General features: G+C 50.6%; 1 protein-coding gene and 1 pseudogene across 1 annotated transcript in view; one reads left to right on the top strand and one right to left on the bottom strand.

The window, feature by feature from the left end:
* Positions 1 to 20583, bottom strand: part of STK10 (serine/threonine kinase 10) — a 122627-nt gene extending 102044 nt beyond the window's left edge. Inside the window, exon 1 of the mRNA NM_001192627.1 lies at positions 20391 to 20583. Coding sequence (NP_001179556.1) covers positions 20391 to 20546 — 156 coding nt within the window. The 5' untranslated portion in view covers positions 20547 to 20583. The remainder of the gene's footprint in view (positions 1 to 20390) is intronic.
* On the top strand, positions 6054 to 8511 carry LOC100138705 (small ribosomal subunit protein eS1-like; annotated as a pseudogene).
* Positions 20584 to 24731: the final 4148 nt, after the last annotated feature.

A 24731-nucleotide genomic window follows, 5' to 3' on the forward strand; every position in this document is an offset into this window, starting at 1 on the left:
AATGGGGCTGATCCCATCACCATATCTAGAAGCAGGTAGATGATTTATGCCGTCCAGTCAGTACACTGCATTCCATCTTACCACAGTGATTGGTTCAAGGACAGACATGTGATCAAGTCAGCCAATGAAATGCAATCTCAGAAGACTGCCCTAAGCTCTCTTTCACTGCTAGCCTCTGGCACTGCCTACCACAGTCAAGCTGCCAGGTCATCATGCTCCCAGGGGAGCCTGAAAGCGAAACTAACTCCAAAGTAGCAGAGCTTAGAGAGGGTCCAAGAAGACACTGCTAGATCCCCTCAATTAATTTTTACAAGAGCACTGTATTATTAAGAGCCTCTTTTTTCTTCCAGCAAAAACTGTTACTTTTAATCAAATAGGGTGAACAAGCAAGCAGTAGGAAAAAAGATATTTTGTAAACTCTTTCACCTAGAAAGAATTAAAGTATTCAAATATGCTGAGATACTAGTATACTAGCTATGTATATATACGTAGACATATACCATAAATGTGTACATATTAAATAATGCATAACATAGAATAAATCCATATAATAAAATACCTAACATTAAAACGATCCTGAATGTGATTTATTCCTTGTTTGACATTTCAAAATGCATTTCTGAACTTTGTATCTCCTTTTGGTAGACATTAGGGCCATTATTTATCATTGCATTGTGATTAAGTCTGTTCAGGTTCACAAAACTTGTAGAGAACACAGTGATGGACATTCAGGTTTCCTATTCAGTGAAGAAGACACAGTGACTGCCCTTAAGTTCTAACATGAGGTTGTAGGATGGAGCAGATGAAAGCAGCTTGGCTTCTCTTGGTCTGGAACTTGAGAATACATACATCTATAAGAGCCTCATTTTATATATGCAAGAAAACTGATGCCCAGAGAGGTGAAGTCATTTGCTCAAGGTCACAGAGCAGGTAAAACAGCAGGGCTGGAAGTTAAATAGAAGCCCACGTGACTTCAAAATCCATGTTCCTGACCATTTTGCCAGAGGTTCCTGTAAATTCTGCAGTAGGAGAAAGGGGACACGATAGCCAAGCTCTCTCCAGAGTCTGATGTGAGGGCAGCGTGGGGAGTGGGTGGGTACTGGAAAGCTAAAGGTTGTCCACGTGGATGGGACACAGTGGGAGTTGACAGACAAGAAGTCATACAAAGAACAAACAGCCATCTGTGGCCTCTGACGTCCATCTCCCACCGACTGAAGCGAGACTGGGGTCCAGGGAAGGACGGACGGCAAGAGCCCCCACCCAGCCCTGCACTGCTGGCCAGCGGTGACTAGCGCCTCGCCCCACACCCTGAGAGCAGACACACAGTGGCCACTTGTGTTTCCCGCCCAGGCACCTCTCTGGGAACAATCCTCCCCCTTGTGCAGCACGGGCCCGGCCCCAAGGAGGCGGGAACCACCCTTCCAGCAGAAGCCCCGCCCAAGCCAAGGGGCCCAGCCAGGGGCTGAGGGCTTCCTGAAAGTCACCCACACAGCCGCCGCCAGCTGGGGACGGCCCCCAGGCCCTCCCTGCCCTCCTGGCTGCAGGCTGACCGCTGTGTCCCGCCCTCCCCCTCCTCCGGGGAAAGGACTGATATCACAGAACACAGCGACCAGAAAGAACATCAGTCGCCCCTCTCAAACCCCAGCTCCCAGTCCCCAGTCTGCAGCTGGGGAAACTGAGTTTATGAAGGTTATGCAGTGCCCAGAGTGCAGTCTGCGGTGACTGTGTTATCTGCAGAATCAAACAGAGTAAACGAGAGCACAAAAGCTGAAGGGCCTGACTGGCGGGAGGTGGGGGGGTTCCTGTTCCCGGGGCGCCACTCACTTCAGGCCTGGGAGCCCATGGAGCTGCCTGGAAATGAATCCTAAAGCGGGGCAGCAGGGGGACTGGCCTGCATCCGTTTTCCTCTGAGGACTCACAGCACCAGTTGCTTTTGGGAACTGCCTCTCTTTCACTCTTCGTGCAAGAGATTCATGAGGGGCTGAGCCCACCCAGTCCTGGCACACAGCCCAGCCCAGCCACTCAGTCTTGACCCTCTCAGTCACACCCAGTGGCAGACCAACAGGGTTGTACCCAAGTGGTCTTTTGTTTTTTGTTTTTTAATTTTTTGCTAAACTTATCGCCTTATACATCTTTTTTTCTTTCTCTTGGGTTGCTAAACTGTAAGATGGGAAGGCTAGAGGGTCTTGCAGCCCATCTTGCCACCCCTTTGGAGAGCCTGCCTGAGGATGAGGCCAAGACCAGAGAGGCCACAATGGAGGAAGACATACACTGAGGGTCTGTGGGACACCTGGAGCCAGCCGGTCCTGAAGCAGGCCCTGCCTTAGACTCCCTTTGGGATGACTGTCTTTTGCCACCAAAAAGGAAATGAGGCCCCAACTCTGGGGCTGTTCCAGCTGACAGTAGACACCTATGAAAATACTTCACCATGCAACACTTGTGTAATGAGAACCACCTTCACTCCCAACAGCACCATCATCTACAAAGTGACCTGTACTGAGGCTTCTCAGAGGGCCTGACGGATAAAATGGGATCAGCAACCCACGTGGGAAATGCAGTTGCTCACAGGCCCCAGGCAAACAGATTCTTCCGCCACAAGACTCTTCCTCCCCAAAAGCAGAGAAAGTCACATTACACTTTTAAATTAACAAAGAAGGAAAAATGACAACCTCCAATGCTGGTAAGCAAACAAATGGTAAAATAGGGAAATTCATTATTGATGAGAACATAGATTCAGTCTCATCAAGATCAAAACTGGCAACAGATTTTCAGAGCCTAGAAAATACCTTTTAAGCCAATTAGCACTCACTCCTGAGATGGTAAGGCCAGGAAATAATTCCGAAAAAGACAACAAAATAAGTGTACTAGGGTCCAATTCACATTAGCCCACAATAATCGCAAACAAAGAGGGAATAACCTAAATATTCAACCCAAGGATGATGGTTAAATTAACTTAGTGGGATATTAAGCAATCCTTTAAAATGATAAATAGGAAAATAATACAGTAATAAGAAAAAGATAATTAAGCCATAATAATAAGTAAATGAAGCTGGATGATAAAATTATAACTAAGCTATAACTGAATCTGCCTGTACTGCGGGAGACCCAGGTTCAATTCCCCGAAGAAGGGAACGGCAATCTACTCCAGTGTTCTTGCCTGGAGAACCCCATAGACAGAGGAGCCTGGCAGGCTACAGCCCATGGGGTCGCCAAGAGTTGGACACAACTGAGCGATTAACACTTTCACACTTCACTTTCTGGACCAGGAGGTTCTGAAACACAGATTAAGGAATCCAAGTGGTTTCTAAAGGTGATCTTCACTCAATGGACATCTAGCAATCAGCCACAGGGGTCTTGGTGAGGACTGACTGGGGTTGAGGCACAGAAAGTGGCCCTTTCATCCAGAACTTGCTTTAAATGCTTCCAGGGATGAGCACCTGTCCTCTCAGGAACCCCCCTGAACTGCACTATCAGGATGGTAGCTACTAGTCTCAGGTGCTGAAACTTAAAATGTAGTTTCCCGGTTACATTAACCCCAGTGAACAGTAGCTACTATACTGAACAGAGCAGATACAGAACAGCCTCATCACTGCAGAAAGTTCCAGTAAGTGGGCAGCTCTGCACTTGAGGCTGCGCCTGGCAGAAAAGGCATTCTCACAGAGGTGAGGGAGCATCCACCGCACTCGAGTGTACCAGCTCCAGTCTCAAAAACACGCATTTCTTTTTCTAGGAAGGAACAAAAAGCTTGAGTGCAGAGAGGGGGAAGAAGAACCTTGGGTGGGCATCAGTTGTGAGGTTGCCTAGCAACCTGGCTGGGCGGCAGGCGTGAGCAAAGGCTCGCAGCTGACCTGTCAGATGAGCAGCCACGGCCAGCAGGTCAGAGCCAAAGAAAGGAACAGTCAAGGCGAAAGGTCTCTGTTTCCCTCGTCCCCCTGACTGACTCTGGACACCGAGCCAGGCCTGTGTCCAGAGAGGTTGAGGCCACTGGAGCCAAGGAGGGGCTGGTCTGCGCCCCACAGTGTCCAGCTGGGCTGTCCCTGCCTGCACACAGTCAATCTTTGCGTGGTGACAACGGTCACCAATCGTGGGGAAACCTTCAACTCTCAATTAAGGAAGGAGGAAGTTGGGCCCTGGAGGAAACCAGGGTCACAGTGAAACCCGCCACGTGTAAGGGAAGGGCTCAACATCAACTCGAGCAGGGTGGTCCACGGGCCGTGGACAGGATGGGTGGCAGTCGTGGCCTCGGGCTCAGACGCTGCCACCGCCCTGGGCTGGCAGGCATGAGTGGGGGGCAGAGTGGAGCCACAGCACCGCAGCCCCACCTTCCCGAGGCTTGAGTCCTTGGGGGTCAAGATGCCAAAGGGCCTGCCGAGGCCTCCTATGGCCTCTTGAGGCAGGATAAGGAGTATCCCACCTTAGCCAGCATGGGTCCACAAGAGATGCAAAGCCCTGCCATCTCCTCCTGTTGAATAGGAAACAGGCCCAGGTAGGGAGGGTGACTTGGCCCAGGTCACACAGCTAGGAAGTGGCTGCCAGGACTCCGCTCAGGTCCAACCCTGTGCCTGGTGCGCTTTCCCCTCCAGAGGACACTCTCCAGGAGCTCCTGCCCAGTGGCTGTGTACACCAGTCCCTTTCTCCCGTCTCCCTCGCTGCCTTATACTGGAGACCCTCTTAGGATGAGCCCTCAATGGCTCCCTTCTGCCGACGTGATAAAGCCCAAATTCCGGGGCCTGGCGCCCCTGGCCCTGGTGATCTGCCCCTTCCACTCTTCCAGGACCCCACTGCTCCCCTGCAATCCCCTCCTGCGACAGCCAATGCCTGAGGCCCCCTACTTCCAGGCCTTGCTTGATGCTCCTTCCTCCATGGAGAGTGCCTTCGCCATACCTGTGTTTAACCACTCCACAAAGTCTAACTCAACCCCAGCCTGCTCCATGAGATGTTCCCAGAACCCCAGCTCCCATCCCCTGCTAGAACTTCTTCACACCTTACTAGGGCTCTCATCACAGTCCACCTGGTGCCACAGTCCTTTTATCTGGGGTCTTTGTTGCTGTGCATGGGCACCTGGTGCCACAGTCCTTTTATCTGGGGTCTTTGTTGCTGTGCATGGGCTTTCTCTACTCCTGGTGAGTGGGGCTACTGTCTGGCTGCAGGGCCTCTCACTGCGGTGGCCTCTCTTGTTGCAGAGCACAGGCCCTAGAGCACGGGCTCAGCAGGCGTGGTGCACAGGCTTATTGCTCTGGGGCCTGTGGGGTCTTCCTGGACCAGGCATCAAACTTGTGTCCCCTGCATTGGCAGGTGGATTCTTAACCACCATACCACCACGGAAGTCCTCCACAGTCCTTTGTGTTCACAGATTCTCTCTCTGACCTGACTGTGAGTCCTGCAAAGCTAAAGCCCATCTCTGATTCGTCTTGTCCTATCCCATACAACCTGTTCCAGAACAGCCAGTGGGTGGATGGGAACATGGGTGGTGGGTATATGAGCAGATGAGAGAACGGCTGGGCAGATGGGAAAGTGGATGGACAAACAGGAAGCGGGTGGGTGTTAGGGGCGTAGGTATAGATGTATAGAATACTATACTGTGGATGGATGGATGGGTGGGAAAATGGGTAGGAGGGAGAGTGTATGAAAGGATGGGTGTGTGGGAGGATGGATGGATAGGTGGATGGGAAGATGAGCAAATGGGCTGACGGAGAGATGGACAGACTGACAGATGAATGACACACTGAGTAAGAGGGAAAATCAGTGGATGGGAGAAGAGACGTACGAGAGAGAGGGGTAAAGGAGTGAAGGTGTGTCTAGGGAGTAGACGGCATCAGATCTTCCTCTCTTCCCAAAGGCACCAGAGACCACCTTGTTGCTGGCTCCTACAGACACCAGCCTGCTGGGTGTTACTGCCTTCACCTAGCACTGTGTATTTTTGGTTTTTAAAAGCCTAAAACCACGTTTATCTTGTTCACCAATGTATTATTAATAATGTTAATTATTAATAATATTATTAACGTTACTCTGTATGGCCAATATGTATTTTAAAATAATAGGCAGATGGATGGGTAGATGAATGGATGGGTAGATGAATTGGTGTGTGTATCTCCTTGTAAACAGACAGAAGTAAGGCCCTCCAGGTAAGAAAGGAAAGTGACAAGAAGTCCACTGTCTCCTTAACACACTGAGATTCCTGAATCTAATCTGGTCTCTGGTTTTGGAAGATAGGCCCTCTTTACCTTGGGGGAGCCAAAGCCTTTGGCTGGGCCTGGACATACACAATTAATGACAGGAAACCACTTCCTGATCAATAATCGCCAGGCCAAGTTTCAGTTCAGTGAGAAACGAAACGGCTGAGTTTCAGAACAAGTGACACTTAAGGAGGGCCAAGAGCATGAAGCACAAAAGCAGAGAGTGACACGGCTTTAAAGACAGGCATTCAATCTCTCACTCCCTTGGGGAAGAGAACCCTGGCAGGCCATGCTGGCACAGCAGGGAAATGCCAAGCCTCAGAACCCTTCTGGGCCAGCAAATAAAACAGTAAAACCCAAACAGGATTGGCCCTGAAGATACCACACCAAGGCCTTGGCCAAAAACCCACGCAACCTGGCCAACTTGGCTGAGGATGTGGGAGCTTTCGGCTCTCAGATCTTCCAAAGTGCTAGGGAATCCAACCCCGTGGACCAGATAGAGGAAGTGGGACAGGTGACAGGGGCTCTGCCTCCTGAGACTCCTGCTCCCACCTGTCTCAAGCTCCCTCTACTCAGAGGGCAGAGTGCTGAGTCATGGGCGGGGGCGGGCAGCCTGGGGTCACGAGCACAGGGGAAGGAAGCACCTTTATCCAGGCCCTGATGTGAAGAGCCGACTCACTGGAAAAGACCCTCATGTTGGGAAAGGCTGAGGGCAGGAGGAGAAGGGGATGACAGAGGATGAGACGATTGGATGGCACCGTCGACTCAATGGACATGAGTTTGAGCAAGCTCTGGCAAACAGGAAAGGACCAGGAAGTATGGCGGGCTGCAGGCCATGGGGTCGCAAAGAGCGGGACACGACTTAGCGACTGAGCAACAACATGCTCCCTGCACCAGGCCAGGCACTTCACTCAATCTTCACACGACCTGGGAGTCACGTACTCTTATCAACCCTGTTTTCCAGTCAGTCCCAAATCTCAGAGGAGTTGAGGCTGCCCTGTGGTTTCAATTAACAATACTGTGTGTGCTGGGTTTTTTTAATTATTATTATTCCAAAAGCATTATGTACCTTTTGGCTCTCTGAGCACCATGGCGGTCAACAAGAACAAGTGCCTTATGAAAGGAGGTAAAAAGGGAGCCAAGAGGAAAGTGGTTGACCTGTTTGCTAAGAAAGACTGCTATGACATGAAAGCACCAGCAATGCTGAATATGAGAAATGCTGGGGAGCATGAGTCACGAGAACTCAAGGAGACAAAATCGCCCTGACAGCCTCAGGGGTTGTGTTTTGGGTTTTTTTTTTTAACATTGATTTTTATTTATTTGGCTGTGCTGGGTCTTAGTTGTAGCGTGTGGGATCTAGTTCCCTGATCAGGACTCCTGGATTGAGAGCACGGAGTCTTAGCTACTGAACCACCAGAGAAGTTCCAAGACTTGTGTTTTTGAAGTGAGCTTGGCTGATCTGCAGAATCATGAAGCTGCATTTAGAAAATTCAAGCTACCTACTGAGGATGTTCAGAGCAAAAAAACTGCCTGCCTAAGAGCCACGGCATGGATCTTACCCACTACAAAACGTGTTCCGTGACCAAAACAGGGCAGACCGTGACTGGAGTTCACAGTGATGTCAAGACTACCGAGGTTATCTGCTTCACCTATCCTGTGTGGGTTTTACTAAAAGACGCAACAATCAGATTTGGAAGATCTCCTATGCCCAGCACCAGCAGGTCTGCCAGGTCCATAAGATGATGGAAATCATGACTCGAGAGGTGCAGACAAAACTTGAAAGATGTCATCAACAGACTGATTCCAGAAACACTGGAAAAGACACAGAAAAGGCCTGTAAATCTCTTTATCCACTCCATGATGTCTTTGTTAGAAAAGTAAAAATGCTGAAGAACAGCAGGTTTGAATTGGGAAAGCTCATGGAGAATCCACGGTGAATGCAAGAGTTCTGGAAAATGTCCCGGGGATGAAACAGGTGTTGAAGTTGAACAGGCTGATGGATATGACCCACCAGTCCAAGAATCTGTTTAAAAATCAAGACTTTTAATGGTGCCAAAACATCTTACCTGTTATTTTTTTAAAAAAGAATTATGTACTCGTTAAAGAACATCTTCAAAATATAATGGTACCAAGAAGGAAATCAAACAAGGCATCATCCCAGAGATAACCGCCTTCAGCAACTTGGAGCACCTCCTCCCAGGATTCCACAGTATGGATGTACCTAGATTTGTCTGGCAAGTCCACGCCAGCACTTCCCAGCTGTGTGGTCCCAGGGGACTTAGGTGACCACTCTGCCCCTCATTTCCTACTTAGAACAACAAAGATGTTAACAGTTGCGGCCTCATGGGCTGCTATGAGCATTCAGTGAGTTAATGCGTCAAAGACGCTAGGAGCAGAACTCAGTCATAGTGTGCATTCCACAGTAACTCACTCATGCTTTTTTTTTTTTTCCTCCCCACTAATGTATTTTTGCATACTTCACAAAAATGGGATTTAACTGTATACACTGATATGGCATTCTCCTTTTTACTTGGCAATATGCCATGACCAGCTGTTCAGATCACAAAACACTCTTCCACAGCATCCTCTCCAACTACTGCAGACTGAATGGTGGGTCCACCACAGATCTAACCAATCCCGTCACTGGACTGTCTATCCTGGTCACATGTGCTGTGTTCAAAAGCCTGAGACGCGATCTACAGACAGCCAGACAGGTCTCCAAACAGCAGGGCCACTGCACCCCTCACAGGTCACACAGGCAGGGACCCTGGATAGGTCTGAGATGTGAAGCCACGCCTGGGTCAGTTCTGCTGAGTCCTGGCTGGGTGCCCTTGGGAACTGGTCTCATAAGATCACAGGTGCAAAGACTCTTTGGTCCTGCTTGTGAGAGGGACTGTATTCTCCCCATTTTCCAGAAGGAAAAGAAGCTTAGGATGCTCAGAGGGATAGCTTCACTAGCCCAAGTCACACAGCGAAGACAGCAGCCTTCCTGCGATTCACAGGGTGAAGAGCGTCCCCAAGTCCGGAGCCTCTGAGGCAGGCTCTTGCAGGAGGTACGGAGCGGTTCCAGGGCCTTCCGAAGTACACCCTGCTGGCCCCAGGAGTTGGTCCTGCATACAGACTGGAGACTCAGGACAAGTGACAGAGGCTGGCACTGGCACCTGGGGTCCAGATTCTTCATGAACAGAAGCACACCAGTCACTGCCCCTCAGCCCCAGCTGTCACCTCAGAGTGGGGCTAGGGATGTTAAGGGCACCCGAGGGAAAAGAAGGCTCGAGAAAGATCTAGGCCTCACCAGTCTGGCAGCAGAGCCGACCAAGAGGCAAATCGAAGGTAGAAGGAAACTCAAAGCCCAACAGAGAGGCATGCCAGCTCCGTCAGGGCCATTCCTCAGGGCGACAAAGCCAGCTCTGTGGGAACCTCCTCAGAGGGCCAAGAGTTGGGTCTGGGACGCCAGACACGCCAGGCCAGAGCTTTCCAGGAAGGAGGGCGAAGGGGAGCGAGGCAGCGGCGCCGGCTGCTCCCCAGGGCGTGACTGCCGCTCTTCCAGACACCCGGGGTGGCCTCGTCTGCGCTGGGCCAGCGGGCCGGGGGGCGGGCACAGAACTTGCCGAGCAGCAAACTTCCCCAAGGGGGCCAGTGAAGAGCCTCTTTACTGAATCACGTTCATCCTCACAGCCCAGCGGCAGGGGCTCACTGGGAAAGAGTTCACCTGCCAATGCAGGAAACATGGGTTCCGGCCCTGGTCCGGGAAGATCCCACATGCCACAGAGCAGCCAAGCCCACGTGCCTTAACTACCCAGCCTGTGCTCCAGAGCCCATGAGCTGCAACCACTGAGCCCACACGTCACCGCTCCTGAAGCCCGCAGCCCCTAGAGCCTGGGTCCACAAGAGGAGACCCCTCAGTAAGCACCCGGAGCACCGCAGCTGGAGAGCAGCCCCCACTCTCTGCAACGAGAGGAAAGCCCACATAGCAACAAAGACCCAACACAGCCAACGATAAATAAATAAAATTGTTTTTAAATAATAATAACCCAGCAGTAGATTTTAGGCTGATTCCCAAGACCTGAACACCAGCATCTACCCAGGAGCAGCCTCCAGTGTGACAGACAAGCGGAGCTGGACCAGGGGCCTCAGGGGACTCTGCCTTTGTTAATCCTCAGAGAGCTGGGCCAGGCAACCTGGTCAACCAGCAGAGAACCACAGTGATGACATTCCCATCCACCTCTTCTTCCTCCACGCTGGGCGCCGTGTTAGGGCTGGCCACACATCTCCATCCTCACAATCTCTGAGGGAAGCACTACTTTGATCCTCGTTTTACAGCTCAAGATACTGAGACTCAAAGAGCAGAGGTGACTTTCCCAAGGTCATACAGCACACAGCAGGGGAAGCCAGGAGAAAGCCTAGAACTGATTTCAGGGCCGGCACCCATCACAAGTGCTGGCTGGGGCGGGCGGGGAGCTAGGACTGGCCTTCACTATTCATCATTCACTTATGCAGCAGTTATTAACTCAGTATCTACTGCTACTACTAAGTCGTTTCAGTCATGTCCATAGACGGCAGCCTACCAGGCTCCCCCATCCCTGGGATTCTCCAGGCAAGAACTCTGGAGTGGGTTGCCATTTCCTTCTCCAATGCATGAAAGTGAAAAGTGAAAGTGAAGTCGCTCAGTCGTGTCCGACTCTGAGCAACCCCATGGGCTGCAGCCTACCAGGCCCCTCCATCCATGGGATTTGCCAGGCAAGAGTACTGGAGTGGAGTGCCACTGCCTTCTCCGAACTCAGTATCTACCACGTATCTATTATCCACGAAAGATGGATTGATTACTCCCTGCTCTCCAGGACTTTACATCCTCTGAAGAAAGAAAATAAATAACGTGACAGACAAGAGAATCCGTTTGTGACAGGGGCTCTGAAGGAAATCAGCAGGGAGCCATCACTGGTCAGGAGGGAACAGGGGAGTGGAGACCCACAGGACAAGAAGGAGCCAGCTGTGCAGCCACACAAGAGTGGCTGGCAGCATAACCAGCAAGTGCAAAGGCCCTGAGGCAGAGAGGCTGAGCTTCCTTCAGTTCCTCTCAGTGGCCCCCATCTTCCCTTAGATGGTGAGGTTGGCTCATGCTAAGTCTTCAGTCCCTCCACGCCCTCCACCCTTAGGGCCTGGATTCTGGTTCTGGTACAGCCTGTTATTAAAGAGGAAAAAAAAAAAACCTATAGGAGAAGGAAGAAAAAAAATGTAGTAAAGGGGAAAGCAGAAAGAAAGGGGAAGAGAAAGAAGAGTGAGCACGAGGCGGAGGGGCAGGAGGAGGCAGCCCTGTGACACGCCCCCCGCCCGCCCACAGGAGTGCTCAGCGCTTTCGGATCCTGGGGCACCAGCAGCCCACCCCCGCCAGGGCCCCAGGGGCACCCAGCTTCCCCCCACGCCAGCCCCTTCCCCTGCCACTTCCTCTGCTCACCCTGCCCGTGACTGTCACCACTTCCTCTGCATGAGAGGCCACCACCGCCGTCCTGGGGCTCAGATCCAGTGGAGGCTGAGGCAGGCCGGAAGAATGGCCCATTCCTGGGCTCACAAATGTCAGCGCTGCCAGAGATACCACAGTGAAGGCACCCTGGACCCTCTCCTCCCGATAAGCCCCCTTGTCTCCCGCTCCAAGCTGCACAGCAGAAAAGGCACAGGCTTCTGGCCAGAGATACCTGGGTTTAAGTCCCAACTTTGCCATGGAAGAGCTCTGTGATGCTGAGCAGGTCATTGTCCCTCTCTGGGCCTCTGCTTCATCAGGTGAGGCTACTCACAGGTCTAGTGGACTGTGAGAATAGTCTCCTAGAGTCCAGTAGAATAAACGATAGACAAGAAGGGAGGGGCACTTCCCTGGCAGTCCATGGTTAAGATTCTGCTTCCATTACAGGGGGCACGCGTTTGATCCCTGGTCAGGGAACTAGGATCCTATAATGACACGTAGCAGGGTCAAAAAAAAATCAACTCCCCACTCATTTATCTTGTTTACATGCTAACGGCCAATACCCACATGAGGTTTTCCAGCATCCCAGACTAAGTGGTTTACACGGGTTATTTCAGACAAAAAGCCCTATAGTGTAGCTAATGAAACCACGGCATAGGTAAGTACTTTTCTCCAGGACCACACAGCCTGCAAGGGAGAGGGCTGGGCTTCAACTCCAGGACCACACCCAAGTGCCCAGACCACCTCTGGTGCCTGGCAAACATGAGCTGCACTTCCCATCTCACCCTCTCTGCTCTCTCCTGACCCAGCTCTCTAGAACCCTCCATGCCCACATACATCTGCTTCTCGGGTTGGTCACCTTCCATCAGTCACTTCCCTGCCTGGGCTCTGACCTGGGCTCCAACCACTGCTCTGGCCTTCCCTCCCACACGTCCACCTACTACCCCTGGTTCCAGTCACCAGGCCGTGGCCACTCTGGCCCAGCCGCCACTCATCAGTGGTCACCTTGGCCTTGGGCAGCCAGGACATCTGGATCTGGCATCCCCCAATCGTGCGGGCCAACCACTCCCTATCCAGTAACTATCCAAAGATCACTCTCCTCTAACACTACACGAGGCTGATCTCAGGACGGGGTCAGACCCTGGCAAGGTAGGGCAGGCAGGACAGTAACCATGACGTCCACATTCCTGAACGTGCCATCCAAGGCGCTCTTCACTTGGCTCCCACGCACTACTCTAGACCTGGCTCGCACTGGCCAGCTGCCCAAAGCCAAGCCCAGCTCCCAAATAATACACTGAACACAGGACTTGAGGAGGCAAATGAAATACGTACAGTGGGTCAGGGAGGGCACACAGTGGTAGAAGCCAGTAGAAGCCAGATATATGCTGCCCAGTACCGAGCCAAGGCCACTACTGAGCATCTGAACCACGGCTGGACCACAGCAAGACGCAGTGTAAAAGCCAAATGCACAGATTTTAAAGGCTTTGCATGCAATGAGAACTTTAAATATCTCTTTCTCTGTTGATTACACGCTGAAATGACAGCACTTTGGATATATACTGGGGTAACCAAAATAGACTATCAAAATTCACTTCTGGTGTTTTTCCTTGTTGGAGTGCGTCTACTAGGACACTTTAAGTTGTGTGCGTGGCTCCTGTTACATTCCGCTTGGACATTCTCCTCACTTCCAGCAGACATGACCCCGCATGAGTGCATGCCGGGCCATATCAGCATATCTGATCAGGGCTTTTATGTGAATGCTCATGATGTCAAAATGCTGGCAATCACTTCAAATTTGGTTCAGCCACCATGCGAGTCACGCAAACCAGTCCACAAGCCCTATCACGCTCAAGGGCTACCGGGGGACAACCTGAGGCCTCACTGCCTGGCTCTCTCCTGGCCTGGGCTTCCTTCCCTCTATCTGTCTGTCCTGTCCCCATCTCACCCGCCCTGCCCAGTGGACGCTGTCCCCTCTCACCGCCAGTCCCATCGTGGTCCTGTGCTCTTGCCAGGGCAGAACCTTCCTTTCCTCCCCCGTGTGGCCTTGAAAGCATCAGGTTAGGTGGGTAGCTGGCTCATCCTGTGTGCCTACGAGCTACTGATCTGATTCTCCCAGCTGCTCAGTGGGGTGAGCGTTGGTCTCAGCCCCACCAAACACATGGGGAAACTGAGGCAAGCCACTCACCTGACTTCATACAGCGGTTAAGTAGGGCAGCCAGGATTCAAAGTCAGGTCTGCCTGGCTGCCAGGCCCAAGTCTTGTATCACACACCTGTGACAAACACAGGAGAGCATGGCTGTTTGCGGAGCTGAATCCAGGCACATTTGTTTGTAGGAGGCAGCAGTGCTCCACAGGAGCGATCTTGCCCCCCAGGGGACATGTGGCCTTGTCCAGAGACATTTTTGGCTGTCTTAGCTAGGGGCAGGAGAGGGAGGTGCTGGCAGTGGTGTCATTTTGTAGGTAGAAACCAGAGATACTGTTACATCCTATAACACACAGGCAGCCCCCATGACAAAGAAGGAGCTGCCCCAAATGTCAGTAGTGCCAAGGTGGGGAGCCTGGCATAACAAACAAGCTCTTAACACTGAAGTCCTTCTGTTTGCCCCCAGCTTAGCTGCAGTAACTGGTCGGGACCTTCTTTGTTTCATAGCAAGAGCATCAGCAATAATGAACCATCTTCCTTTCCTGCCCACTTCCTGGGTGGGGATCAGGTGCTGAATGTATTACACCTTTCTAAGTATCTTATCTTTCAAATCATCGCCTTTGTTTTATAGATAAGAGTCTGGAGGCTCAGAAGGGGGAGTCACTTGTTTGGAGGTGCAATCCTGATCCTCCTGAGCCCCAACTGCGTCCTTTAACCTTCCTGCTCCATGCCCTTGGCAGCAGCTGGGCCTGGGAGTGACCCATCCCAGGCTCTTTTCTGGCGGCAGCCCCTGCAGGGAGCACAGGTTCAATCCCTGGTCAGGGAACTAGAATCCCTCATGCCGTGCACCAGGCTCAAAAAAAAAAAACGGGGCGGGTGGCGGGGGGCAGTCAACTCTCCACTCATTTATCTTATTTACATGTTAATGGATGACACCCATGCAAGCTTTTCCAGCATCCTGGACTAAGTGGTTTACACAAATTATTTCAGACCCAACAACAGAGATATTCCCCTAGTCCGAGTAACTTCAGGAAGCCAGGGGACACTGGGTGGAGGTGAGGGCTGGCTGAGCAATTGCTTAGCTGCTCTAGACCCAGACAGTGCGAGGTCAATGCAAAATCTGCCACTTTAGACCCCGTGGGCAGGCGACATCCCCAGGAAGCTCGGGTAACCTTGGTTTTCGGACCCAGCCAGGAACCCACTCACAATAGCAAGGACTTGTGTTTAAAAACACTAGGCTGAGCGGAAATAAGGTTACAGCCTGGGGGCAGAGCTCTTTCCGGAGGCGAAGGGGAGGTGCACAGGGATGAGGAGACCTGGGCAGCCCCCGGAGGAAGCGGAAACCCAGGCTTTAAATTCAGGCAGAGTCGAGGTGAAAGGAGCTGCCAGGCTGGGGAGGGCGGGAACCTCAGCTTTGTCTGAACTGGGCGGCGGGGCAGGATGTGGCCCCAGGGTTAACAATGGCTCTCTGAGCGGAGGGCACCTGAGGTTCCCACCCGGAGGGCAGCCGCTGCCAAGGCCCCGGGTTCCCAAAGGACTTGGGGGAATGGCCCTTAGTGAGGGCGAGGGGGCAAAGGGGCTGCTAGGAACTTATCTCATTTTCTTTTAAAAATCACGCTCAAAGAAGCATCACTCCTTCCACGGAATAATTCCCTTCCAGGAGTTAAGCCTAAAGGATGATTTAAAATACACAGTCAGTTTTGCTATAATGCTTACTTGTTAAAAATGTCAGTTTTGTTCCAATACCACTGATGTATCAGGGAACGATTTTATCAAAATGCTAAATTCACATCTGCTTATGTGTTGTCTGCCAGAAACACGAGGTAAACGCAGAAAACTTCACCCAAGTGAGCCAACGCAAACGAATACACACAGAGGGCACAGGCCCCTCAGACGCCTGTCAGCAACCTTTGAGACACACCCGTCCGTCCCATACGGGGGTCCAATTTGCCACCTAACTTCAGAGCGCAGAGTCTGGGCCACTGAACCACCATGGAAGTCCCCATAATTCTATATTTCTTATCCACAAAACTTGTATAAAACTCTGCTACTTGTTTTTTTAGGCAATCTTTATTTCTTCTAATTTGTTGGTGAAGTTTCTGAGTGTTGTACCCTTATCCCCATTTGCTCACAAGGCCTCTGATTTTTACTGCATGATTCTGCACAGTTTAGGGATTTTTAGGAAGGCATTTACATTATAGCAGAACTGACGGTATCATGTAAAGGGTTTAGCACAGCGCCTGGCACATGATAAGCACTTAAATCAATTTAACTTGTTAACAGTAAAAAAAAAATTTACGAGGGGATTACTTAAATATCCAAAAAGATTAAGATCATGGGGGCACCGAACCATCCCAGAAAGTATGTATGAAGCATTTAGAATAACACATGAAGAGGTTTTAGGAATGAAAGATGGCATAAAACACCGTAGCTTTGTAGATTACAACCTTGCATTTTAACCAAAAATTTTTTTTTCTCCATAAAAATCAATTATGGGCTTCCCTGGTAGCTCAGCTAATAAAGGAGACCCCAGTTCGAATCCTGGGTCGGGAAGATCCGCTGGAAAAGTGATAGGCTACTCACTCCAGTATTTTTAGGCTTTCCTGGTGGCTCAGCTGGTAAAGAATCCACCTGCAATGTGGGAGACCTGGGTTCAATCCCTGGGTTGGGAAGATCGCCTGAAGAAAGGAACAGCTGCCCACACCAGTATTCTGGCCTGGAGAATTCCATGGACTGTAATAGTATGTCCATATTTAAACAAATATTTTTTATCCATAAAAATCAATTAAGTCTGGAAGGAAACATATCAAAATGTTAACAGCAATTGATGGGACTTAGGGTAATGTTTTTCTTTTTAACTAAAAAAATTTTGTACTGTACTCCTAATTTTACAAATCATAAAACTTTTGAAAGCTTAAAGACAACATAAGATGACAACTAGAGCAATCTTCAGGAAGCAGAAGAAAAATCTCAGCCTGTTAACCCAACTCATCAGGTCCACGGGCTCCCTGCCTCTGTTCAGCATTTGAGGGCCTGCTTCACCCACAGCTATGAGAGTGGGCACACCCAGTAAAGGCAGATTGTTCCATTCAACATCACACCAAACGCTTCCCTTTCCATCCTGTCTTCAAAGATTATTTCCAAGGGCAAGAACTTTTAAACTATATAGCCTATGACTTTAACTTTGTATCTAGTAATAAACTAAAAACTGTTTCCCTCTGAAATCCATCTGAAATCGCTTAAGGAGTAGGTGAGAGTGAACTTGACTTTGCACAAAATCAATCTTACCTACCTCTTTTTCACCAGAGATAAACTGGTTGGTGGCTTACCAGGGAGAAAAGGGAAAAAGAGGCTCCATAGTAGCACTAGTGGTAAAGAACCCACCTGCTTATGCAGGAGAAATAAGAGCTGTGGGTTCAATCCCTGGGTTGGGAACATCCCCTGGAGGAGGGCATCGACAACCCACTCCAGCTTTCTTGCCTGGAGAATCCCATGGACAGAGGCGCCAAGAGGGCTACCACCTATGAGATCACAAAGAGTCGGACACAGCTGAGCAACTTAGCACGCATGCACACACACATCTTGACTGCTAATGCTTAGGCTTTGAGCCTCAACAAGACACTCAACAGGAAATCTATAATTGGCATCCTCTTCTGACAAGTCTTTGACAAATTGGGATTCTCATGACTTCTTTTTTTTTTAATATTTATTTTATTTATTTGACTGTATCCGGTCTTAGTTGCAGCACACAGGACCTTAGATCTTAGTTGTGGCACGTGAAATCTGTTCCCTGACCAGGGCATGAACCTGGACCCCCTGCATTGGGAGCATGGAGTCCTAGCCACTGGACCACCAGAAAAGTCCCTCTCGTGACTTCTTACACCAGAGAAATCCTCAGGAAGGCCATCATCACCTAGGCTGCCAGAAGAAAAATCTGCTAGTTCTAGGACAGGAAGAGGAGATGCTGCTAGCTGGCTGTCACTTGCCCAGCTCACAGCCAGCTGGTTACCAAGGCACCGTGTCAAAGTAGAAGTTCTGCTCCGAGATAAAAAACCTAGATGGAACCTCTGTCCTGTGCTGCTGAGACGGCCATGCCAGGGGACAATGAAGTAGGGAGGAGTTACGGTCCCTGAATAGAATCTTTATTAAAGCAATAACTGCTTCAACTTCATATCTAAAGGGCTGAGTAAACAGCACTTCTCCAGGGAAGGAGATAGGGGTCACAGAGATCTCTGATCTAAGACAGATCTTCCGAAGCTGTTAACTAAGCCCAGAGCCTTGGTTCTAGTCCATTCCTTTCCCTGGGACCCAGCGTTCCTGCACATAACATGGGGATGGGTTGGATTGAACAGTCACACACTAAGGCCAGGCGTGGACTCTAACAAATTGTCCAGGTGTATCAGCCATCACACAGCTCTCCTGGTCCAGCTTTGCCTTCTCTTAATGAGGAGAAAACCAAGGGTTCAGAGGTGGTGGGGAGGGAGCTGGGGTACGGTCAGCTCACAGCTTTGAGCACTACACTTGCTTTTAAAAGGGTCCATGTGTTCTGGAGAACCAGCAGACAAAATAACTTGTGAATCAGATGGGCTCCTCTGTTTGGAACTTTCAGAGCAGTAGGGGAGTTTTACCCAGCTAAAGCAGGAGGAAATGACAATCGAAACTGACAAGGGGAAATCTTACCAGCCTAAAAGCAAAGTTCTACATTTAGATTTGAAAGAAAATGAACCATATGAAGCCAGGATCCATTAGGGGACAGGGAAAAGACTAATTGAAAGCCAACCCCAAACAGAACATCTTCGAGAGCCAACAGCAAGCGTTGGAAACACCAGCTGAACCTTTTGGAGAAAGTGAGGGACATGGTGAGCTGCCCAAGGGTACAGCTGCCCTTGCAGGGGTCAGAGCACACCTGGAGAGCAGGCTGTGTCTGGGGGAGGCCAGAGCTTTGGTGGCGTGTCCAGGGGTGGGGTGTCCGGGGGTGGGGTGTCCGGGGGTGGGGTGTCCAGGGGAGGGCTGGGGAGGTGGGGGGCGCCAAGACTGAGGACAGTTTCCTGGTGCCCTAGAAGGAAATGGCACCCCACTCCAGTGTTCTTGCCTGGAGAATCCCAGGGACAGGGGAGCCTGGTGGGCTTCCGTCTATGGGGTCGCACAGAGTCGGACACAACTGAAGCGACTTAGCAGCAGCAGAGGGAATAGGGAGCTTTGAGAAGGGTAAAGAAAAGATGTGCCAGTGTAGAATGTGCTGGCTGCCCTTGCCTACACGCAGAGCCCTCAGGCAGAGAAGCGCAGCAAGTCAAACAGCTGAGAGCCACGGGTGTGAGTGTCACAGCCTCTCCAACCACAGAACCTTTGCTCCAGTGGGGGTTCCACCCTGTAACAGGAAGTGCCTGCTTAGAAGGGAGGTGGTAACAAAATAGACACGGGGATGGGCCTGGGTGGCCTCAGAATTGCCTCCAGCTGGGTTTCTCAAAACTTAAAGTGCTTAGCGATCACCTGGGGATTTCTTACAACGCAGACCGTACTTGATCAGGTCTAGAGTGGGGCCTCAGACCCTGCATTTCTAATAAGCTCCCAGGTGATACTAATGCCACTCCTTCAGGGACCACAATTTGGTAATTCAGCTCACCACCACTTTCAGGTCAAAAAGAGCAAGTCTTGACCAGGAGGACTGAGAGAAGCCCTATCTGTGGTCCAAGCTCCTAAAAGGGAAGTCCTGGGATCAGAGTGGTCCACAAGCTAAAGGAATCCCATGAAGGTGACGGTGGCTCATGAAGGGGGTGTCCTCCTCGAGAACATGCGGGTTTCTCTAGGAGATAGGGGAAGGGTGGCGTCAAGCCCTAAGTGTTTTTTGGGTCCCCAGCAACACAGAATTTCTTCTCAGGACTAAGAACCAGACAATGCCTACAGCAAACGTGTCTAGAATTAATCAGCTCTGCCCCACCCACCCCTCCACAAAAGCTCTCTGGCCTCCTATTCCTCTAGGGGAAAGGTAACTACAGACTGGGAGACTCCCCAGCAGTGACTCATCCACACGCTCAAATCTGACCCCCGAAGCGCAGGATTCCAGAGGCCTTAACCTCCCGCTCTGCCGGCCCCAGCCTCCATCTCCAAGCCTAACCTCTCACTCCGAAACCCCCTACCCCCACCCCCGGTCTCTCTGTCTCTGGCTCATCTTCAGGTGTGTCCCTAATATCATCGGACCCAACCCTTCCAGACGCAGCCCAGTTGCTCTGTGCCCATCGCCTCGGCACCCTAACAGCATCTGGGTGGACTCCCCTAAAAAGTACGCCTAGTCTCGGACGCAAAAGTTCTATAAGCGCCCCTTTGTCTCCCCCTGCGGCGCCGAGAGCCGTGCGGGGCGCACAGGAAGTGCTCGGAAAAAGCTTGGCGGCAGCCGCCGGGCCGTCAGGGGCGCAAGGACTGAGCCAGGCTGAGTGAGGGTACCCCCCACCCCCGGCAAAGAAGAAGGGTCAGCGGGACGGGAGCCCGGGACTCCGAGTTCAGGACGGGGCAGCCCCTCCGCGTTCTCCCGAGCCGCGGCTGAGACTGACCAGGGCCAGTGCCCCTCCCTTCCGGAGCGGCTCCACGCGCCCCGAGTCCCTCTCAGCGCCCTCACCTTGTAAACCTTGCCGAAGGCACCGTCGCCCAGCTCGCCCACGATCTCCCACACCTCGTTGGGATCCAGGTCCCGGCGGACATGCTCATATTCGCGGGACTTTCTCTTCTCGAAGGTAGACAGGCGCAGGATGCGGCGGAAATTGGCGAAAGCCATGGCTGGGGGCACGCGAGCCGGGGGGCGAGGTGGCGCGGCTCCCGCGGCCGCGAGGCGGAGAGGCTGGAGGGCGCCGCGGCGCTCGGGGGCTCTCCGCAGACCCGCCCTTCCCCGCAGCCCGACACGGGTGAAGTGCGCCCCGGGCAGCTCGCGGCTGGAGCACCCGGAACCGCGCAGGCAGCCGCGGTCTCCGCCCCCGCTCGGTCCCTTCCCGGGGCCGCCTCCCGGTGCCGGCCCCGCTCGCGCCGCGCCCCCCCGCCCAGCCGGCCAGCCTCGGGAGGCGTTCCGGGGACCCGGCTCCACCTGCCGCTCCCCGGCAACACCCGGAGACCCCCTAATTGGCTACGGGCGCTCCCCGGCTCCGCCCGTCGCCGCAGGGCACTCTGGAAACTGTAGTCCCCTGCGCGCCGCACGCCCGCAAGCAACAGACTAGGCTTTGGAGAGTTTAGGGGACCCTTCGGCGAGAGCGTCCCGGAGCTGGGAGACCCCCAGAGTCACGTGGCTCCCAATATTTCTGCCGGAGCGAAAGGGGAACCAAACTGGCTATTCGCGAGCGCCCACTGACTGTTGTCCAAAGACCAAGAGGGCGAACCGACATTAATCACTGAATCCGCCCTGTAACTTCCCGGCAAAGGGGCTCTGCCCCCGCTCACTTTTCAGGTGGGGGCGCCGGGCGGGCTAGGCACCAGCCCCCCGCTACACATCCTGTTGGCTGAGCCAGTGCGGTTTCCTCGGCGCGGTGCTGCCTCCTAGCGCGGGAGATGCCCGGTCCTTGCGGCAGTGGTCAGCCCTGGAGACCCAGGCTCCCCGGCTCGCTTCCCGCCTCCCAGGGGCTCTGCCCACCGAGATCCACCAACCGGCCAGGATTACAGGGCTAGGAGAAAGAGCTCCTTGCCGACCTACGTATCCCATGCATCAGGATGGGTCTTCAAATATATTTGCATATTAAGTAAAAACTTTCTTATTCTTAAATTCCCAATTAAAAAAAAAAAAATAAGCTCATTACACAGGGAGGCCTGGCGTGCTGCTGTCCTTGGGACTGCAGAGTTGGACACGACCGGGCGAACATACATAGAATTAAGTCTTCTTTGACTTAAGACCATCATTCTCGAACCTGGCCATTTTTTACTTGCCGCTGTTAACTGTCTCTAGGGCAGTTACACTTACATCTAAATCTAAGTGGGTTCCAAACGGTGGGCAGCATGTAAAGCTTATTATGGTAACTCTCCCTCATAAATAGAGCCTCAGCGAATGTCACACTCCAATAGTTCCCGTCCCTACGGAGAAAATTCCTGTTGAGGTGTTTTTACCACTCCGGAGCAGCAGGCAAACACCAATTTGGAAAGACAGCTGCAGAAGCCTGGGGTGCTGGTAGTGGTCTGCATAAGGGTACCCTGAGTAAAGACTGAAATGTCTCCACTACTTAGTGAGTGGTTGCAACTGTAGAAAGTCTTAATCACCAGAAGAAGCAGACACAGCACAAGACTGGGCGCTCACCCACAAATAAACCTCCCAGAACAAGCCGGAAGGCAGGTCTTTCTCTGTTTCAGTCCACCTGACCAACTCTGTGAAGCGGATGGGAGGACAGTGGGGAGGCTCTCCCATTGGGAGGAAGGGGCTCTGACTTAGGCCAGTCTAGGGGTCTGGGAGTTGGAGGCCCAGGTTATCCCCAGGTCCAGCCAAACCACAAGGACTGTGTGAAAGCTCCAGAAAAAAATGAAGTAAGAAACAAAAATGGAGAGCTTCACTCAAAAATGTTATAAGTGAAAGAAACCAGACACAAAAGACCACATGTTACATGATTCCATTTATAAGAAATGTCTAGAAAAGGCAAATCCATGGGGACAGAAAGCAGGTTAACGGACTGAACTGAAATGGACATGAGGGGTCTTTTTGGAGTGATGAAAACATTCTAAAACTGGATTATGGTGATGATGTAATAACTTGGCAGATTTAGTAAAAATCACTGAATTGTATACTTGAAATGGGTGTACTTTATGATATGTAAATGATATTTAAGTAAAGTTGTGAGAAATCAAACAGAGAGGTTTAACAAAACAAGCTATATCTCTGAAATAGCGAATAGACAAGACTGGTCAAAGACACAAAATGAGTTACAGAAAGAAAAATAGTCCCCAAGACAATGAAAATGAACAGGGACATAGTATTAGGTACCATAGAGATTTTGAAATCACAAAATGACATTTTAAACAATTTTATGTGAATATAATTTGTATGAAATGGGTAATATGAAATAGGTAATCATGTAGAAGAAAATACAAATGATATACAAAATTATAAGTGATATATAAAAGATACATAATTTCAATAAGAAATAAAAGCCTAAATAAGCTAATAATGAATAAAGAATCAAAAATCTAACTCTGCCCCCACTGAAAGACATCATGTTATGTGGCTTTACAAATAATTTCTCCCTTTATATAAATACTTTAGGAAGATAAAGGAAATATTTCACTTTTCTAAGATGAGTTTTACTACAACTAAGTAGAGATAGTAAAAGAAACTTGTAGACTACTTTCCCTTAGGTAATAGATGGATTAAAAAAGATACTAGCAGGAGGAGACACATATATGCCTATGGCTGATTCATGTTGATGTATGGCAAAACCCATCACAATATTGTAAAGTAATTATCCTCCAATTAAAATAAATAAATTAAAAAAAAATAACAAAATACTCGCAAGATGAAACCCAAGGGGAATAAAAACACTATTACCAAGAAAGTTTTATCCAGGAATAAAAGAATGGTTCTATGCAGAAACAGAAGCAATTAAAGTAAGACACTGCATTGACAAAGAAAATCACATAGTCTCAGTAGTCACAGAAAAAGCATTTGACTGTTTTCTTAGGTTGGATTTTCCCAGAGACAAGGATCTGAATACAAATAGTTTATTTGGGAGGTGATGTTGAAGCCCGTAAAGGGAGCTGAATACTGCTATGGCTAACGGGGCTTAACCCACTTGGGTGTTCTGGGGATCAGGATACAGCATGCTGCAGACTCAGCCGAAGAGTCAAGGAAACTGGGGAATTTTTCTCTAAGCCTCATCTGTCCTTGACCAAAGGCTGCTCCCTAGGGCAGCGCTGCTAGCCTGCCGTGCTTGAAAGCCCAGAGAGCATCTCTTAAGTTGAGAGATGTCATGGCACTTTGTACAGCTTCTGCTATAAAATCCTCACATTTCTTATTTCTTCTCCTTTTTCCTATGGCGTTTGCTAGAATCTTTAGCAAATGATTTTACTGTATGTTAAACAGTAACAGTGAAAGTAGGAATCCTTGTCTTGGTCCAGTATTTAATGGAAAAGGGTTTAAAGTTTCTCCTTTAAGTATGATATTTATGAAAGACTGTGGCAAAAGATCCTCACACGTGTGTGCTCAGTCACTTCAGTTCTGTCTGATTCTTTGCGACCCCATGGACTGTAGCCCACCAGGCTTCTCTGTCCGTAGGATTCTCCAGACAATACTGGAGTGGGTTGCCATGCCTCCTCCAAGGGATCTTCCTGACTCAGGGAGTGAACCCGAGTCTCCTGCATTATAGGCAGTCTCTTTACCCACTGAGACACTTTCCTGCTATTTCTAATTTGCTAATAACTTTTTCTCATAGCTGTAGAACTTTATCAAATATTGTTTCTGCATTTACCATATACGTTAATCTTAAGATTAATTACATGAGTTTTCTCACCCAGCCTATAGTCATGGTAGATTTCATTGACTAAATACTCTTGCATTCTTAGAGAATATTTTATCTTCCTCTAGAAAGGCTAAGTAACACAAGCCCAAGGTCACACAGCTTATCAGCGGCAGAGTTTGGATTTGAACCTAAGTAGTCTGATGCCACGGAGAAGGCAATGGCACCCCACTCCAGTACTTTTGCCTGGAAAATCCCATGGATGGAGGGGCCTGGTAGGCTGCAGTCCATGGGGTCGCTAAGAGTCGGACACGACTGAGCGACTTCACTTTCACTTTTCACTTTCATGCATTGGAGAAGGAAATGGCAACCCACTCCAGTGTTCTTGCCTGGAGAATCCCAGGGACGGGGGAGCCTGGTGGGCTGCCGTCTGTGGAGTTGCACAGAGTCGGACACGACTGAAGCGACTTAGCAGCAGCAGCAGCAGCAGTCTGATGCCAAAGTCTCTGCATCTGTTTGTGTAACTACTGTGTCCAGTTGCC

Source organism: Bos taurus, chromosome 20, assembly GCF_002263795.3.
Source record: "Bos taurus isolate L1 Dominette 01449 registration number 42190680 breed Hereford chromosome 20, ARS-UCD2.0, whole genome shotgun sequence".
Taxonomy (NCBI): Eukaryota; Metazoa; Chordata; class Mammalia; order Artiodactyla; family Bovidae; genus Bos; species Bos taurus.